Below are 20752 nucleotides of genomic sequence, written 5' to 3'. Positions count from 1 at the left end.
TCTATCCTTGGTAACCACTTTTTATATTGCACCAGGATGACTCTTTAAGTGCTATCTTCATACCCCAATGTGACTAGTGACCCGCAGCAGTGAACTAAGTGTAAAATATGCTGGTTACTTGCATTGCACACCTTTAAGAACTTCAGACTAGGCAGAAAGCAAAGTCTCAATGTTCTACATAGAAAAATTAAACATACACAAGAGCAGTTCTTCCCTACATTCATAAACCCTAATTCAGGCTTGTGTGCTGCCTCAGCATACCTGCAAAAGTGGTAAGTCTGTTGGTATTGGCATAGTCCAGCAGCTGGTGACTTTGGGGTGAACCCCAGATTTCCTGGGTGCTTCCTACATTGCTACAGGTTCCAGGATGTCTGGAAAGGTGTAACAGTATGCTCTTTCAGGCCAGGAATTCACAGCAAGACTCTTGGCTCTGGATCACTGTCCCTTTTTATAACCCCAGGATCAGTGGGTCAGACCCAAAAAGCTCACTAAACAGCAAACCTGGGAACCTAGGTTAACCCTAACCCTCCCATCTGGGGCAGCACATAGCTAGCTTTAAAAAAGGGTTGGGTGCAGACCCAAATCACTGTTATGGCCATTAGTTAGACAATAGAAATTGCAGCCATAAACCAACTTAGCATAACAAAGAAAAATAAATATATGGTTACATTTCGCTGACTGATTAAAATTTTACTGATTGACTTGTTTTGGGAAGTGCAAGCTCTGCAGCTGTCCTTCTCATACTTTCTTCACTACTTGGCGAGTCACTGACCTGGAATAAGTATGTGTATATCAGTTGTCCTTACCCTTTACTGACCTCATGTTTGTAGTAGGAAATTACCCTCTATATAGCGCTGGTCCCCAAATGTTTTGATATGAGGGCCACACTGTATATTATTTTAGGGCAAAAAAATATCTAAATATTTGTAAATGAGTGAATAAAATTTAATTGTATAAATAAGTTTTACTCTGAGCTTTTTTTTGCAATCAGCATGATATGATTCAGAAAAACATAGAATTAAATTCAGTAAAACAAAAGAAAAACATTTCAAATAAGCTTGAAATATTAAAAAAGGTAGAAGAAAATACATTCAGACTGCACCGTTCTCATTTTAATGGGTCCCCGTCATCAGGGTCCCTATCAAAGTCCACCTTATATCATAGAAATCATAGAAACATTTTTGTCTGAGTATAGATCTCTGTTTGTCCCAAGCATGGGTAACGCCATTTACTGTTGACTGGCTCACTACCTCTGCTGAAAGTTTATTCCAGACACCAACTACCCTTTCAGTAAAATAATACTTTTAAAGGTTAGATTTGAACTTTCCTCCAGTTCCATCAGGTTCCCTCCTTTCATCAGGGTCCCAATTAGGGTCTTCTTTACATCAGGGACCACAGCAGAGTCATTCCACACATCAGGGTCCCCATCAGAATCCCCCTTACATATGAGTTCCCATCAGAGTCCCTTCTTACAGCAGGGTCTCCGTCAGAGCAGAGACTGTGCATATCAGCTGTGGGCTGGATAAAATCTTGTAGTGCGCCACATGTGGCCTATGGGCCGTAGATTGGAGACCCCTGCTATACATTCTGCTATACATTATAGAAAGAGATAACTATGACAACCTTGGGACTTGCACCTTCAAAAACAAGTCAGTTCTCCATTCCTCCACCAATCAAAAGATCATCAACTCCAATGAGATTGTGAACTCTTTTACAGAGTATATAGTGCCTTATATATCTTTAAGGAAGACCTCCAAACCCCTCAGCCCACTCCCCAGGCTGTTGATGACTTCTTGGCTCGGTTACAGCTTCCATCCTTCTCAGATGAACACCTACCAACGCTGAACACCTCATTCTCTGAGTCTGAGATCATTAGAATTATTGACTCCTTGCCAATCGGGAAAGCTCCTGGCTCCTCTCCAACCCCCATACACAAAGGCATTTCTTTAATTTACAATACTCTTTAGGAAAAGCTGACCTTTGCAAATCTAAACCTTTCCTACAATGGGAGGAGGACTTAGCTGTAAAATAAACTGTCGCACAATGGAGTGATGTCCTTAAGGTGGTCTACACAGCTGCACACAGTGTTCAATACTGGGAGTTGACCCAAAAAATGTTCCTTTCGCTGATATTTAACTCCCTACCACTTAGCCCAGAATTCTTTCTCTCAGTCACCGCTGTGTTGGTGTGGCTGCAGCCAAACGGGCATCCTATTGCATATCCTATGGTCTTGTAAATGCATTGTTAGCTACTGGAAGAAAATATTCCAAATAATTTCAGAGGTGACAGGAGTATGGATATCACATAACTCTGCCTTGGCCATCTTGAATCTGGAAATTGATAGCTGCCAGACTCAAGATTGCCAAGCAATGGAAATCCCAGCATGCTTCTAACCCTTCGGAGGTTAATACCCTCACTAAACTTCATCGTTCCTATGAACACAGTCTGGCGCTGTGGAATAATAAAGTATTGGCCTTTGACTCCTAATTGGAATCATGGACCACCTGGATGAATAAATGATAAACAGTGACCGTAGACATATTGTAACATCTATTATTACTGTATAACTTGAATTCTGAATTCCTATGGACTACCATCACTTGTGCTGCTTTGTTCTCTGTATCTTGTTTAACATGCTATAGCTATCTTATTATGTCTCTGCTTTGCTGGAACACTTTGTATGCTTTGAAAAATCAATAAAAATCTATTGACAAAAAACAAAACAAAACAAGTTTAGCGGCCTAACAATTCTGGATTAAAAGAAGAAATCATTGTTGTTTCTGTGAAGACCAAAGAAATACCTATTCAGTCAATGTATTTCCTCATTTGTTTATCTCACCTACAGATTCCAAAGTTTCAAACTTCATGAAATTCATTCAACAACCTTTTTTTTTTTTCAGGATTTTTTAAACATATTCCTGAGCAACGAATCCCAGGAAGGTCCAGATCATATGCAACTGTTGCAGAGCATTGATTTGCTTAGTGGTTGGCCCATTGATAAACTTCCTTACAACAATCCCAGAATCTGTGTCCACACCTTCTACAGGTACCTGTCACCTTTACACTCTTAGATATTCCAAACACCAAATTATTTAAATGGCATTTGTCACTTTATCCATTTAGAACAATGTGATGGGTTGTCTTGTAAGAAGCCCATACCTGTTTAATACCCGCTTTCCTCACACTTGCCTGCCACTCATGTGTACCTGCAACAGTTTCATTATTAGATTACTGAGTCTTTAGATGAATATTAAATGCCAAACTTTTTTTTATTTTGGATAAAGTAGGGAAGGGTTAAAACCCCCAGGTTTTTGAATCTGTTTCCCATTGGCAAGATTTCTCCTAATTTCCTGTGGACAGAGCAGAAAGTGAGTGGAAATCTCTCTAAAGCCAGGGAAAATTACCTTTTAGACAAATGTTACCAGAATATGTGTCCCCATTGGAAGATTTCTACTGAGAACTCAAATTTTGGGATTTTCCCTCTTCTCCATAAAGGAGACGCAGACACCAATAAAAACATGTAAGAAGCATTAAGGGTGCCATACTATTGGTCAAGGAGTCACTTTTTTATTAGATAATCAATAGAAGAAGAGCCAGTGTTTTTCAGTTGTTCAGGCACTCTTTCACCAAGGCTTATTGGATGCACTAGGTGGACTATATATAAAGTAACCTCAAAATTAAAAATAATGATAAAGCGAGCACTGGTAAAATTATATAGACTACTAAAATGGTATTACACAAGATAAATATAAATATAGGTATAGATATGAAGGTAGCAGCTAGCACTCAGGGTATTGGCAACAGTCCCAGAATAAAAATATGTTAAAGTAAAAGTGCAGCGCTATAAATGCATGTTATCAATCATAAACTCATCTAAAGTCAAAAAAGTGCAAATAAGTGCAATAATGATGTAAAATGGTAAATGGTGCTAAAAAAGGTTCATATAATCATTCCTGAATAATGTTAAAGTAATATGTTAAAGTAATAGTGCAGCGCTATAAATGAATGTTAACAATCATAGACGCATGTAAAGTCAACAAAGTGCAAATAAGAGCAATAATGATGTAAACTGGTAAATGGTGCTAAAAAGTTCATATAATCATTCCTGAATAATGGAATGTCCTTCTTGTGAGAGTACCAACTCAGAGAGTGCCTATGAATGGCACATGTGGTTTATCCGTGACGAATAGTAGTGCATGAACTCGTGAAAGGTAAACCACCCTTGGGACGGGTGTACACTCACCAGAACAAAAGTATTAATGCACATGGGTTATACACATCACACATCTGGGGGTGCAGCAGTATGCTGGCAGCTATGGGTTAGTCCAGGGGCACCTGAGAACGTGTTGGTACACGAACCGCGTTGGGTGGAGCCCTATTACTGATGCCACGCTGCTGCCATTGAGGTGCGGCGGCCATCTTGCTGAGCTAATTCCTCCACAGGACCATTTTGGCACCCACCCTGATGGATGGATGGATGAAGCAGGATGACTAACCCATAGCTGCCAGCTTACCGCTGCACCCCCAGATGTGTGATGAGTATAACCCATGCGCATTAATAATTTTGTTCTGGTGAGTGCACACCCGTCCCAAGGGTGGATTACCTTTCACGAGTTCATGCACTACTGTTCGTCACGGATAAACCACACGTGCCATTCATAGGCACTCTCTGAGTTGGTACTCTCACACAAAGGACATTCCATTATTCAGGAATGATTATATGATTTTTTTCTTAGCACCATTTACCAGTTTACATCATTATTGCACTTATTTGCACTTTGTTGACTTTACATGCATTTATGATTGTTAACATGCATTTATAGCGCTGCACTATTACTTTAACATATTACTTTAACATTATTCAGGAATGATTATATGAACCATTTTTTAGCACCATTTACCAGTTTACATCATTATTGCACTTATTTGCACTTTTTTGACTTTACAATAGTTTATGATTGACAACATGCATTTATAGCGCTGCACTATTACTTTAACATAACCTCAAAATTAATTGGCGTCACTAGGATTGTAATAATATTTGTATGCTTAAAATCTGATCCTACTATTAGCAGTTTGTGCAGCATGGAGCACGGGGTGCTGTTATTTAGACTGTGTGAAATGTGAATCAAACATATATAAAAATCTCTTTTTTTTTTCGGAAAATTGATTAATAAAAAAATGGACGCTTTGACCATTGGTGTGGCTTCCTTGCTGCCTCTTGCATATTTGGATTTCTCTGAAGACTCATAATCTCTTGGGGTGCTCTGGTATATGTGAGCAACCTCCCCAAAGCGAGGCAGCTTAATCAATGAGACAGGTTTTCACAACACTGGTTATTATAATAGGAAATCCTAGCATGTACCAGCAACAAAAACCTGAGAGCTGTTCTAAAATTTCTACTCTAAACTAAAGATTTGGTCTTTAGATACGCTTTAACGATGAGTTGGATGGATGGAGTTATGTGTTAGGCAAAAAAGTATAAAAGGTGTTTGATATTATAATTTTTATTCCCACTTTTTTCTGCTCTGCCCAGAAAAGTGTATACTATGCCATGGCAGCTAAATCCTGCCAGGATTTGGACAAGTCACGGTAAATAGATGTAGATGCAAATATCTCTCTGTCCTCATTCTTTGAAACGTTTGACTATGGTTGTTCAAAGATTCCATGTATGGAACTACCAGGTGTGAATTTCAGTTCTGGCTCTAATGCACGTCTTACTGCTTCCATATTTCCGCTGTCAGTGTATAAAGTGAAAATAAAGCTAAGTAATGACTCCAATAAACGTTGATAACTCGTTAGCAGCCAGAACTGCGAGTGATGAATTAAAGTCTATCCACATTATGTTGTAGGGCATTATATTGGCAATAGACTTTCCTTATAGCAGTAGTTATGGCTTTCTATTTTCCTGTTTCGCGAGAAGGAAGCCAGCGGAGATAAAATGTTTGTGTCTGTAGAACTTTGAATAAACTTTAGCTTTTATTTTGTCTTTGCAGGGCATAAACCCTGATGAAATCTATCATAACAGATATAAACTTTGCTCCACTCTATTTTTATCTTTTTTTAATAGGCCAGGAACAGTTATTACAAAAGACTCGAAGGCCTCTTCGAAAATCTATGTAATCAAAAGTGTAAGTGAATACAAATATATTTATCACTAGCCATGGTGCATCCGCAATATAACTCTACCCCTTGTTTTTGATTTATTGTTCAATATGTAATTATCGGTTGCCCGTTTACAAGAAACACGACGAAAGCGAAGTGAAAATAGCTGATTTGCAGGAAATACATTCCAGAGCTTTACAGAGCATTGTCTTAAATCAGTATTATCACACATGGAATGCGGCCAAGGGCATGTCCCAGAAGTTTTGTGCAAGCTTTGAAAGCTGCTGTGCTTAAGGGATGGTAGATCGATGACCAGTCCTGCTAGGATTCAACACATTTGCAACTATAACAATTAGTGCTCATGGTAACAACTGTCTTAAAGGATAAATGCAGTTGATCTATGAAAAAGCAGTCTTTGTCCCTAGTAATCAAAAAATTATGTAATACATAGAAGGTCAACTTTTTTAATTTTTCCTCGGTAAGGGCAAATGTTTTGATCTGAGATAAAAGGTGTATTGCTTTTTTTATTAGGTTATTCTTTTAGCAGTCACTCCCTGAGCTGCTGGATTTTTTTTAAGATTTCCTGCCTTCTTAATGGTTCCTTTAGGCCAGTGTTTCTCAACTCCAGTCCTCATGGACCCCCAACAGGTCATGTTTTCAGGATTTCCATTATTTTGCACAGGTGATTTGATCAGTTTCACTGCCTTAGTAATTACCACAGCTGTTTCATCTGAGGGAAATCCTGAAAACATGACCTGTTGGGGGTCCATGAGGACTGGAGTTGAGAAACACTGCTTTAGGCCCATACTGGCCGATGTCTTATAGTTTCTAAGGGCTCTATCTCAGGTCAGCATAGATTCCTTTAGGCCCAGACTGGCCACTATCTTCTAGTTTCCAAGGCCTCTGCCTAAGTCTAGCTTGGGTCCCTTTGGACCCAGACTCCTTGCTATCTTCTAGTTTCTAAGGCCAGCATAGATCCCTTTGGGCCCAGACTGACAGCTATCTTTTAGTTTCTTTGGTGCAGGTCATCTTTGGATTCCTTAGTCCCAAGTTCAGGCTCTTTATAGAGCAAGACCCTATTTCTATAGACCCAGATCCAGAGAACAAACATTTCTTTACTCTGGCTAGCTCCAAAAGGGCAAAGGTCTGGTAGGAAAAGATTGGACCCTCACAGATACATCCTCACAAGGCAGCAGCCTGAGAGACAAGAACCCTTATAGAAGGTCACTCCAAATATGTGTCTTCTTCCTTAGCCTGCACCACTGAAATAAACCTCTCAGAGATTGGCAAAAGCAGAATAAATATTCATAACCCAATACATTGTAACTTTTAACTACTGAACAATAATCAGCAGCAGCAGGCAAAAGAAATAGGATAAACATATTGGATTGGACTGATTGGTACTCAAGACACCACATTCCTTGCTCATATAGAAATATATATGTATATACACATACACTATACATATATTTGTATATCGGACTTTATTGGAAAAATATGTTAAAACCTAAAAGTTCATATGAATTATTAAAATGTCATCAGTTGTGGTAAACCTCCATAACTAGATATCTTTTTAATTGTTCTAGTTCATTTAAAACCTGTGCAAAATTAACATATGCATATTTTAATAAGTAAAGATTATACAGGGATCATTCTTGATTTAAAATATCTCCTATTGCAGACAGTTGAGTCAACATGTGGGGTAGAGATTGCAATCGGCTTCATCAGGAAGAAAGGGGCTGTCTAAGAAGTCACATAAACATACTTACTATTGTTTGCCACAACTGATGAAATTTTAATAATTAATATAAAAGTTTGTTCTAACGTGTTTTTACAATAAGTACCATGACTTTAAACATTATTATTATTATTATACAGTATTTATAAAGCGCCAATAGTTCGCTCAGCGCTGTACATTACAAAGGGGGACCGAACATGTGTCAGAACAATACCAATACAATGCAAAACATGAGGGGATTGAGGGCATAAAATTAAGTTATTTTCCAATCGTTAGGCACTGATAAAGTCCCAATTTTTGTTGATTTTCTAGCTGGCAGAGGAAATCAAAGTGCTGGGCTCAGGATCTTCTTTTTTAAGTATTGGATACAATAGGGAAAGGTTAGAATTCCTGTCAGGTTGTAATAATGTCCAAGGCTCCGTTAGAGAGATTTTGCCTTACTTTCTGTTCTGGGGATAACCTTTTACCAAACAGAAAATTAAAGGAAAATCTACAAAGAGGAAACAGACAAAAATAAAAAATGACAAAGGTTCCAGTGTTCCCCTACTTATCCTAGGAAAAATACAATACTTTCTGTGTTGCTTTTGGAGAATAGGGTTGTGTGAAGAGAAGGGATTGAATGTTTTGAAGACTTCCTGACACAGGATGGGATTACATCAGTGGAACAGAGCAGTTCCACAACTTTCATACTTCCAGCCATGTTCTTAGACAATCAACATCTTCCTTGACACATTTTATGTGATTGGATTGTGGTGATTGGGTTTTCCTGTGTGGATATGAATGCTGGATTATGTTTCTGACACTTATCAGAAGTAAACAAGTGGCTTGAAGAAGCTACTAAATGTCTTCAACATTATAGAACAAGCCCAGGTGAATATGACCATCTACTATTAGATATATCATGACCTGGGTAAATGAGAACCTTCACAGATATGCCATTAGAGAGATTCCTTCATTTCCTGTCTAATAGAGCCTCTGATGGCAGTATAAACTTCACAAACACCTGTCATACTCAGCCCATACATTGCAGTGACAGACAGACGGATGGTGGCTGCAGCTATTTGTGACTGTTTACACAATCCACAATTACCTGCAGTGAGCATGACTAGACACAGCAAGACTGCATCCAGCCACAGTTGTCTGTCTCTAACCACAGGAAATCACTGGCTGGAGTTCTTAGGGTGTTCTAAACGCCCATCTGTATGTTACTGCAACATTTCATATTCCTGATGTGTCTATGTTTCAATGAACTTGCATGAAAAAGTATCTTATTTTCTTTGCATTGCTGTCTTTGTGTGAAATACCTGGTGACCAGAAGTCCTTCTGGTCTCCTATTGCAAACAAACCGTGCTGGGCATGGAAGCACATCCATCTCCATATGGTCAATTGTCTTCTTCTTTGCATTCTAATAGGGAGCAAAGCCTGCCTGTCCTCCAGTAGTCAGACTTGTGCTGACACGCCCCTTTTAACAGCTAACCAATGCGAAGGTCAGCGTATTGCTGTTTCTCTGCCTCCTGCAGACACGCCCCCTGCAGTTTCCACCCCCAGCTCACTAAACCACTTAGACGCCATGTGACCACTGGGAAAAGGAAAAAAAAAGTATTTATAATTATATTTATATATATACTGTATGTATATATATATATATATATATATATATATATATACACACGATATTGTCAAAAGTATTGGGACACCCCTCCAAATCATTGGATTCAGGGGTTCCAGTCACCTCCATGGCTACAGGTGTATAACATTAAGCACCTAGGCATGCAGACTGCTTCTACAAACATTTGTGAAAGAATGGGTCGCTCTCAGGAGCTCAGTGAATTCAAGGTACTGTGATAGGTTGTCACCTGTGCAATAAGTCCATCCATGAAATTTCCTTGCTACTAAATATTCCACGCTCAACTGTTAGTGGTATTATAACAAAGTGGAAGCAACTGGGAACAACAACAACTCAGCCTCAAAGTGGTAGGCCACGTAAAATGACAGAGGGGGGTCAGCGCATGCTAAAGCACTCAGTGCGCATAAGTCACCATCTGTCTGACCTCCAAACTTAATGTGGCCTTCAGATTAGCGCAACAACAGTGCATAGAGAGCTTCATGGAATAGGTTTCCATGGCCGAGCAGCTGCATCCAAGCCTTATACCACCAAGTGCAATGCAAAGTGTTGGATGCAGTGCTGTAAAGCACACCGCCACTGGACTCTAGAGCAGTGGAGACATGTTCTCTGGAGTGACAAATCACGCTTTTCTGTCTGACAATCCGATGGACATGTCTGAGTTTGGCCTTTGCCAGGAGAACGGTACTTGCCTGACTGCATTGTGCCAAGTGTAAAGTTTGGTGGAGGGGGGATTATGGTGTGGGGTTGTTTTTCAGGGGTTGGGCTTAGCCCCTTAGTTCCAGTGAAGGAAACTCTTAAGGTGTCAACATACCAAGACATTTTGGACAATTTCATGCTCCCAAATTTGCGGGAACAGTTTGGGGATGGCCCCTTCCTGTTCCAACATGACTGTGGATCAGTGCACAAAGCAAGGTCCATAAAGACATGCATGAGCAAGTTTGGAGTGGAGAAACTTGACTGGACTGCACAGAGTCTCGACTTCAACACAATAGAACACCTTTGGGATGAATTAGAGACTGTGACCCAGGCCTTCTCATCTGACATCAGTGCCTGACCTCACAAATGCACTTCTGGAAGAATGGTCAAACATTCCCATAGACACACTCCTAAACCTTGTGGACAGCCTTCCCAGAAGAGTTGAAGCTGTTACAGCTGGAAAGGGCGGGCCAACTCAATTTTGAACCCTACGGACTAAGACATCATTAAAGTTCATGTGTAAGTAAAGGCAGGCGGCTCAATCCTTTTGGCAAGATAGTGTGTGTGTGTACACAGTATATATAACATTTCTGTCTTAAACTGAGTGGGTTGTTTGACAAAGTAAGGGTTTACACATACTTTAGGCTGGCTACACACTAGTAGATTTTGAAACGAACATTCATACAAAAATTCTCAGTACATTTGACTACTTTTTGATGTTGATTGAAAGTTCGTTTGCTTTCAATTTTCGATTTTGGGAATGAATGTCATTATCTGAACGAAAACCTCATACACTGTTATATATTTGTTAGTTCAAAAAAACATTTTTCCATTCTGCTCAAAAATGAATGTTGATATGACCACATTAATCATTCGAAAATCAAACAAATGTTCCCAAAACTAAAAATATTCAAACAAAATTCTACTAGTGTATGGCCAACTTTCCTATAATAGGCCATTAAAAATCACATCGGCCTGCAAATTGAAATGGAAAGGTAATTGTTTGTGGTGTTCTACAACATGACATTTGTTGTAATTGCATACATTATATCCATTTGTTAATTGAAAGTTGATTTTTCCTTTAAAATGACATATATTTTCTTTTAAGGGATCAGTGCGTGTATTGAAAGCTGTGCCAACGCAGAAAACACTGCCTTTTCTAAGTGCCAGTAAGTATAAACAACCGGGCCAGCATTCCTAATGGAAAGACTAGAATGACATTATAATTCTATCACAGCGTGGATCATCATCATACAGAGACGGTTAGATTGAAACCTCATTACATTTTAAATGATTTTCTTGCGGTTTATTAGCAGGATGCATCTTACTTTGAGTGCCGGGATGTGTTTTTCTCCTATATTCTAATTGATTTAAACAGACACATTAAGAAAATCAATAAATATTAGAGGACAGGAACGAAAGATATTGCATAGCTTATTCTACAGAGGTGAGTAGGTTCTTGCCAGTTAGTTTTTCAAAATTAAAGAGCAACTCTAGGTATACAATTTTAATTGAAGTGAACCTGTCAGTAAATAATTGGCTCCTGTATAAATTGGGTTTGGCATGTAAATCTGAGTTAGGGACCTTAGATTGTAAGCTGCTTGAAGGCTGGGACTGATGCGAATGTACACTACATACAGTAGGTAAAGCTCTGTGTAAATTGTCAGTGCTATATACAGTGCTCAGCATAAATGAGTACACTCCAATAGACTTGTCAGAAAACCTTTACTTTCCTTTCAGAATCAACAATTTCTATGGGACACTAGACTACAAAATACTCCCACAAATGTGGGCCATTGATTACAAACAAGATTTGTTTATTTGCACACACAAAAAAGTATTTTTCCTAACAAATTCATCCAAGACCATGTTGCAAAAATGAATACACCCCAATAAAAGTCCTAGGAGCAAAGCTAAATTTTAGACAACAAAATCCTAATTAACAAGAATTCAACTACAGGTGAGTCTAATTATTCATTAAACAGGTGTCCAGCAGACAGATGATTTTAAAAGGATGTCATTTAACAAGCAAAACCCCTTCCCATTTCATGCTGTCAGCAATGGTACCGCATAAGGTGTCACAATGTGTCGCAAGGCCTGAGAAAGAAAATAATGAAGGTGAAGGTTACAAAAAGATTGGTAAAGCTTTACTTATCAGTCAGAATATTGTAGCATAAGTGATACAAAAATTTAACAAAGATGGAACTGCAACAATGTCAGAAACTTCCAGGCCGTCCATGGATGTTAACACCTCATCAGGAGTATTTTCTGATGAGAAGGGTTGAAGAAAATCCCAATGCAAGTTCACTGCTGTTAGCTAAAGGAGTAGAAAGCCAAACTGGGGTGATTGTTTTCCATGATACAATACAGCTTACACTGTAGGGGAATGGCATGCATGGGTGTTGTCCACAAAGGAAGCCTCTCCTAAAGCCCATGCACAAAAAACCCGCCTAGTATTTGCCAGGGCCCATGCTGAAAAAGAAGAAGACTACTGGGACTCTGTACTCTGGAGTAATGAGACCAAGATAAATGTTATTGGAACTGATGGCTTCAAAACTGTATGGTGTCACAAAAGTGAGGCGTGCAAAGAAAAATGCATGTTTCCTACAGTGAAACATGGTGGTGGCAGTGTCCTTCTGTGGGGCTGCATGAGTGCTGCTGGTGTCAGGGAGCTGCATTTCATTGATGGTATCATGAATTCACAGATGTACTGCTCTGTATTGAAAGAGAAGATGTTACCGTCACTCCATGCCCTTGGTTGTCGTGCACTTTTCCAACATGACAATGATCCAAAACACACATCTAAGGCCACTGTTGGATTTCTGGAGAAGAACAGGGTGAAAGTGATTCAGTGGCCAAGTATGTCTCCTGATCTGAACCAAATCGAACACCTATGGGGAATTCTGAAGAGACAAGTTGAGCATCAACCTCCATCCAGCATCCAGGCTCTAAAAGAGGTCGTTCTTGAAGAATGGAAAAAGATAGATGCTGCAATATGTCGCCAACTTGTTCATTCCATGCCTGGAAGACTTGGTGCTGTCCTTACAAATCATGGAGGCCATACAAAATACTAGATGTAATAATTTTTGTTGTGGGGTGTATTCATTTTTGCATCAACTAATTTTAATACAACTGAAGATTTTGTAATCTAAGTTATATTTATAACCTTACGTTCATGTAATTAGCTAAACAAATGTTCTATAAAATTCAGTTTTGTCAAAATTTTGGAACTTTTTCCTGTGTTCATTGAGATATTGATTAAAATCTTACTTCTCGAAAGCGATGTACTCATTTATGCTGAGCACTGTTTGTAGCACTACCCCCATAGGAGTTGCTGAGTTTTGGGTCCCCCTATAGTTCTGCACAGCCAGGCAACATGTATTTTCTTCATTCAGACTTGCATCCAGGAGACAGTGACCAGTTCTTGAGCTTTGTTTTGAAGTTTTATCAGGGGTTTGAACTTGGATGGGGTGAGGGGTGTATGGGATGCCCAAGGGTAATGGTAACAGAGGACAAACTATGTACAATTCTTTACTGCAAATATTTTTCTTCTGGAGAGCTAGCCAGGATCTTCTATTGTACCACCACAGACCCTAGATGCATCCTTCCCTCATCCAGCTGTACTGGTTGAATCCCTGGACAAGGGATTCAGTGCCTGCCACTACAGTGTGAATCAGTCCTGGGTAAGAAAGCTAATCCACTTTCCCACTAGAATGCATCTTTCCCATTTCTTACCCAAGGGGTGCAGGTCTACTCACTCAGTCCTTCTCCTGTGTTGCTGATGGGTCGGTCGATGGCTGCTACCAGGCCTTCTCACTTAACTGCTCCTTCCCTGCTGCACAAATGGTCCTCGCTCTGGGGCTGGTGAAGTTCTGATATTTCCTCCCTTCAAGCTTCTCTATCTGTAGGTGAGCCCCTCTCCATCTGGACCCCCTCCCAGGCTTTCTTATCATGTACCTGGTGATCGAGGCTAATGGAGAGAGGGTTTCCCTTGCGGCTAAGTTCCGGACTCCCCTGAGAGTGGGACAGCTGGAGTCAGGCCCAAAGTTGCACAGGTCGCCTGTAGGAGTGCTGGTTGGTGGTCCACTCAGAAGCACAGCTGGTGCACAGAGATAGGTCTGCAGACAGGAGGCGCCTGTGCATGGTTTGCAAGCCCTTCCGGGATGTGGATGTTTGCTGGGTAGTCGGTTCAAGCCAAGGTCAGGTACCAGGTGGGAATCAGAGCGGGCGTAGTCAGATGGGAAAGCCGAGGTCATTCACAGAGGAGCGAGAGAGAGTATCCGTAAGCCAAGCCGAGGTCAGATAAGGGGTAAATCAGAGTACACAGGTCCAGGAGCAAGCCGAGTCGGTAACAGGAAATCACAAGTCAGAGACATAGGAAACAGGAACAGGGCACGGGGAGCTAGAGAACATCCAGCAACCAGAGGAAGTGATGAGCCTCCTTATAAAGGCCGCCTGGCACCAGACTGAGGCTGATGTGTACATTTGCGGCCATGTAGAGTATTGGCAGAAATGCCAGATCTTCCAGAACTCCTGCCATGGAGAGGATCCTGACACTCCTGCTCTCCATCCTCACTTCCTCTCCATTTTCCTCCCAAACTCTCCTGCTGCTGAGCAGGCTCTGTCACTTTTAACAGCTGTCCTTACCCCATGAAAAGCCTCCTGTTGGAGATTGGCCAGGATCCCTCAAAAGTGCAGGACAGCCACTCCTCACCTCCGTCAACTGCTCCTAGAACTTTCTCCAAAGTTCCAGAACAGGGGGAAGTCTTAGAGAGCTGGTCTGCAGAGCCTATGAGCCATGACCTGAATTTGACTTCCCTCTGACTATTATACAGCCTCTGCCTAACAACTGAACGTTTAGCTCCCCCTAGCTACCTAGGAGGGTGCGCGCGCGCACACACACACACACACACACACCTCTCAAATAAGGATAAAATCAAATTATCACATTTAATTAAAATTTAACTAAACTCCAGGCAATCACATAAATACATTCATGGGAGCTGTTTTACTTACCAAAGGATCTGTCTTTTCGTCCACTCAGTCATGAGATTTACACGGCCCTGCCATATAAAGCAGTCAGCTTGGTGACTTGACTTTTCTCTGTTGCAGTTAAGCAGCACAGTGAGGTCTTCTTTCCACCCTTGACCTGTGACTAGATGGTGAAGGAGCAGCAGCAAACTGATGAACTATCTTCTCTGCCCTCTCCTCCCTCTCAGCACATGCTCATGTAGCAGACCCTGATTAGGCAGTAGTATTGCCCCTCCTATTCCCTGTCTGAGTGCTGCTGTACCTGGGTTTACAAGAAGCTGACTTCAAGCCACATGCAGGTAATACTAGTTGCAATTAACATAAATGACTTAAAGGTCACCACAAAGGACAATGGGGGCACTCTTTACGTTTGGTGGAAAAAGAGATATAACCTTCACATACGGAAAGGCTTCTTCACAGTAAGAGCTGTGAAAGCGTGAAATATAACTGGATATAACGGGACACTAACATTTATATGTAATAACACCCGGGGTAGTTGATCCAGGGAATATCCAATTGCCTCTCCTGGGGATCAAAAAGGAATCCCCCCCACTGAAGCTTTTTTCCTTCCTCTAGATCAGGGGTCTGCAACCTTTACGACATAAAGAGCCACTTGGACCCGATTCCGAAGGGGAAAAAAAGACTGGGAGCCGCAAAACCATTGCAACATTTAAAACAAATCCGACACTGCATATATTGCCAAAAGCGCTATGGTCATGAAGGGGGTTTAAGGGCCCAGTAAGCAAAGGGTTAATCAGGGCCACAGTGTATTGTCATAATCACAATCATAGCCTTAGGTCAGTGGTAGGCAACCTTTTTTTTCAACTGAGCCAAATCTCGCCTAAACCACGATTGAAATTTATTTTGAGAGACACATTTTTAAAACTGAAAATACATCCCCCATATAATAATTCATCCCCCATAGTAATTCATCCCCCATAGTAATTCATCCCCCATATAGTAATTCATCCCCCATAGTAATTCATCCCCCATATAGTAATTCATCCCCTATAGTAATTCATCCCCCATATAGTAATTCATCCTCCCTATAGTAATTCATCCCCCATATAGTAATTCATCCCCCATATAGTAATTCATCCCCCATAGTAATTCATCCCCCATATAGTAATTCATCCCCCATATAGTAATTCATCCCCCATAGTAATTCATCCCCCATATAGTAATTCATCCCCCATAGTAATTCATCCCCCATAGTAATTCATCCCCCATAGTAATTCATCCCCCATATAGTAATTCATTCCCCATATAGTAATTCATCCCCCATAGTAATTCATCCCCCATAGTAATTCATCCCTCATAGTAATTCATCCCCCACATAGTAATTCATCCCCCATAGTAATTAATCCCCCATATAGTAATTCATCCCCCATATAGTAATTCATCCCCCATAGTAATTCATCCCCCATATAGTAATTCATCCCCCATATAGTAATTCATCCCCCATATAGTAATTCATTTCCCATATAGTAATTCATCCCCCATAGTAATTCATCCCCCATAGTAATTCATCCCTCATAGTAATTCATCCCCCACATAGTAATTCATCCCCCATAGTAATTAATCCCCCATATAGTAATTCATCCCCCATAGTAATTCATCCCCCATATAGTAATTCATCCCCCATAGTAATTCATCCCCCATATAGTAATTCATCCCCCATAGTAATTCATCCCCCACATAGTAATTCATCCCACATAGTAATGAATCCCCCATATAGTAATTCATCCCCCATATAGTAATTCATCCCCCATAGTAATTCATCCCCCATATAGTAATTCATCCCCCATAGTAATTCATCCCCCATATAGTAATTCATCCCCCCATATAGTAATTCATCCCCCATAGTAATTCATCCCCCATAGGAATTCATCCCCCATAGGAATTAATCCCCCATATAGTAATTCATCCCCCATAGTAATTCATCCCTCATATAGTAATTCATCCCCCATATAGTAATTCATCCCCCCATATAGTAATTCATCCCCCATAGTAATTCATCCCCCCATATAGTAATTCATCCCCCATAGTAATTCATCCCCCACATAGTAATTCATCCCCCATAGTAATTTATCCCCCATATAGTAATTCATCCCCCATAGTAATTCATCCCCCACATAGTAATTCATCCCCCATATAGTAATTCATCCCCCATATAGTAATTCATCCCCCATAGTAATTCATCCCCCATAGTAATTCATCCCCCACATAGTAATTCATCCCCCATAGTAATTAATCCCCCATATAGTAATTCATCCCCCATATAGTAATTCATCCCCCATAGTAATTCATCCCCCATATAGTAATTCATCCCCCATATAGTAATTCATCCCCCATAGTAATTCATCCCCCATATAGTAATTCATCCCCCATAGTAATTCATCCCCCATATAGTAATTCACCCCCCATATAGTAATTCATCCCCCATAGTAATTCATCCCCCATATAGTAATTCATCCCCCATAGTAATTCATCCCCCATAGTAATTCATCCCCCATATAGTAATTCATTCCCCATATAGTAATTCATCCCCCATATAGTAATTCATCCCCCATAGTAATTCATCCCCCATATAGTAATTCATCCCCCATAATAATTCATCCCCCATATAGTAATTCATCCCCCATAGTAATTAATCCCCCATATAGTAATTCATCCCCCATAGTAATTCATCCCCCATATAGTAATTCATCCCCTCTATAGTGTCAATTTACTTACCTTTGCTCCGCGCGTTCCTCTCGCCGTGTTCCCACGCCGTTCGGGTCTTCAGGGCGGACTGTGAGAGGAGAGGAGTTCGTCACGCTGCCCCGCCTACATCCTGACAGCCAATGTTTGGAGGAGGGAGGGGAGCGGGCGCCTGGCACACAGAAGAGCCGCATTAAACTGTGTAAATAGCCGCGGCTTGCTGACCACTGAGCTACGGCAACCCTGTTGCCTGTCACCTGGTGGGCAGTGTGCTCCGGAGCCGCAGCAAAGTTGAAAAAGAGCCGCATGCGGCTCTGGAGCCGCGGTTTGCCGACACCCGCTCTAGATCAATTGTGGGTATTGTGTATATAGGGGAGGTTTTCTGTTTGTTTGTTTTTTTTTCCTGCTGGTTGAACTAGATGGAATTTCTTCTCTTTTCAACCTGACTATGTTACTATGTGATCTTTATAAATAAATACACAACTGCATTCATTGGTGTTCCTACTGTTTGCCTGGAGTTCATCTTTAAACTTTTATGTCCTGTCCCTTTAACATGGACATTCTATCAGTCCATTTTTGCACCTTGAATAAACAGTTAACAATGGACTGCAATGCATCTCCATGGTCGGCCAGATGTAAGTGGACTTGAGTCCACCTATATCTGCTCACATCTCGGTCCATTCTGTCTTGTAAAAACCGTCTTAAAAGTTTGCATCCAGGTCTGTTTTTACTGACATGTCCAAACAGGGCAGTGGATAAGGGGGTACCACCAGTCCTCCTGTATGGGGCCCAGGCCAGCAGGTGGCCCCAGGCAGCTTGGTAAAGCAGATGTAGGCAGGGAGGTAGTTCGGCATGATGGGGGGGGCAATTACTGGAACCAATCCCCTGTATGGCTCTCTCTGCAGCAGCTGAAAGCTGGCTTCTTCTCCTCTCCCTCCTGATGGCTGCAGAGAGAGCCATGCAGGGGATCGGTTCCAGTAATTGCCCCTCCATCATGCTGATCCCTCTCCCTGTGCACCATATGTTTCCCCCTGCTGCTCAGGCCCCCCTGTGTGCCCCCACCCCCACAGTGCTTCCGGCTTACCCACCAGCAGCTGAAAGCACTCAATAGAATCCTTCATAATGAAGAGTGGAGATATGTCACATTTACCAGGTCCCTCCTTTCCTGAATGAACATAATGAGTGATCACTACTGATCACTCACTGTGTTCATTCATAACTGAAGCCTAGTAAACTGTGTAAAAGCCCTCTCAGGTTGGCTGTATGGGGGCTTGTGGTTTCTAACAGCAGCCCTGTGTCCAAATGTGGGCAGGTATAGGTGGAATTAAGTCCCTTCATTTTCCAGGATTGTATGGGTTCATATTTCCTCTATCTTGGGATATAACTGTCTCTGTTCTGACCTAACCCAGCAAGGGGCCAATCAGGGATCTATTGCTGAGATGGAACGGGTGGTGTACATGTGAAAGGGGCCTTAGAGTAGACATCACAAAATGTCTACAAATCTCATTGTCATCCAGAAAAAAGTGCGTTCTTCTGAACGTGTTTCACTTTGTTACTATGGGCTGGACCTCCTTGTCTTTGTGAATGACCTCAACCTTTTGGAGTAAACATCATCCACCTATTCTCTCTCTGTCTAACAATGCATCCTTATTGGTCAATGAGGTGACTTAATTGGACACAGGGAATGCATATGGAGAGGGCTTGAAGCCAATGGATAATCATTTTTAGTCACATAGAGGAGGATGTCAAGTCCTCAGCAAAAAATTTAAACCAAGATCCTGGGCTGGTTTTAGTGAGCAGTGAGTGTATAAATTTGATGAGTGAAGATGGTAGAGCTAAGATTAGTCTATAAAATGAGCACAAGCACTAGCCTGATGCTAGGTAGTTAGGTTTATGACATGTGAGTGCCATGGTCAGGGTTGCTTCGAGTGTCAGAGTCAGGTGCGGACTGACAACTCATGGGGCCCCCGGACAATAGGGGATCATGGGGCCCCTGTGTCCTTGCCCAAACTCAAAAAAGCCTATGAAAAAGGTACCAGGGACATCTCATGGGGCACCCTACTAGGGGTTGAAGTGATTTGTGTTATGGAATCAAATTTCCCTGGCGTTCTGATTTTGAGCTGATTGCTTACCATTATAGTGCATGCAGCTGATTCAACTCAGAATAAATGCTGGCTTCCACTGTAAACCCCAATATCAGATATAATGGTACTGTAATGTGGATAATTTTTTTTATCCTTTTTCTTGCATCTCAGCACTGCTGATCTCCTCCAACCAATTTCAGACATTTCCTGCCTATGTGCACTTGCTCCACCATTGCTCATCATTGGACTGGCTTCCTGCTGGACCATTCCAGAGAAAAGTTTGTCACAGAGCTTCTTGTAGTTTCAGGCAATGGGTACATGTAAGAGGGAGACAACTAGTAGACAGTTGTCACTCCATAACAGAAAGTGCCTGAACAAGATCTTGGCAGGATCCCCAGGTTTCTTTTAATTGAAACTGCGGACTTAAAGCTTACCTCTGAAAGTCCCACCTGAAAATCTTTGCACTGCATGGGTCAACTGCTCATTTAGTCCAGCAAGAAGAGAAGATCATTTACTTATCCGATCCTCCGCTTCCTGGCAGATGGCATTAGTCAATGGACTGTTCCTCAACGTCCCCATATCTAGTGCAGAGCTATTTACCCTGTTTTGGTCTTGAAAATCTAAGGACTTTAGATCACTGGAGCATATGGGTGAAGAAACAGTGGAAATTGTACCCTAGACCTAAACAAGGTGATAATGTTTAAGTTTCTCGGAGTTGAGCTTTAAAAATATTGAAAATTACTTTTTAAATTATATTAAGATGTTAAA

At 41.1% G+C, this 20752-nt stretch overlaps 1 protein-coding gene across 2 annotated transcripts in view; it reads left to right on the top strand.

The window, feature by feature from the left end:
• Window positions 1-20752, top strand: part of LOC149471142 (cyclic nucleotide-binding domain-containing protein 2-like) — a 349105-nt gene that overhangs the window by 191986 nt on the left and 136367 nt on the right. For both annotated transcript variants that reach the window (XM_089656547.1, XM_089656541.1), the window contains exons 9-11: window positions 2901-3046; window positions 6071-6131; window positions 11275-11335. In XM_089656547.1, coding sequence (XP_089512673.1) covers window positions 2901-3046; window positions 6071-6131; window positions 11275-11335 — 268 coding nt within the window. The remainder of the gene's footprint in view (window positions 1-2900; window positions 3047-6070; window positions 6132-11274; window positions 11336-20752) is intronic.

Source organism: Staurois parvus, unplaced genomic scaffold (genome assembly GCF_062004578.1).
Source record: "Staurois parvus isolate SC_StPar_1 unplaced genomic scaffold, SC_StPar_1.0 ptg000027l, whole genome shotgun sequence".
Classification (NCBI taxonomy): Eukaryota; Metazoa; Chordata; class Amphibia; order Anura; family Ranidae; genus Staurois; species Staurois parvus.
This window is presented reverse-complemented; position numbering and strand designations above follow the sequence as displayed.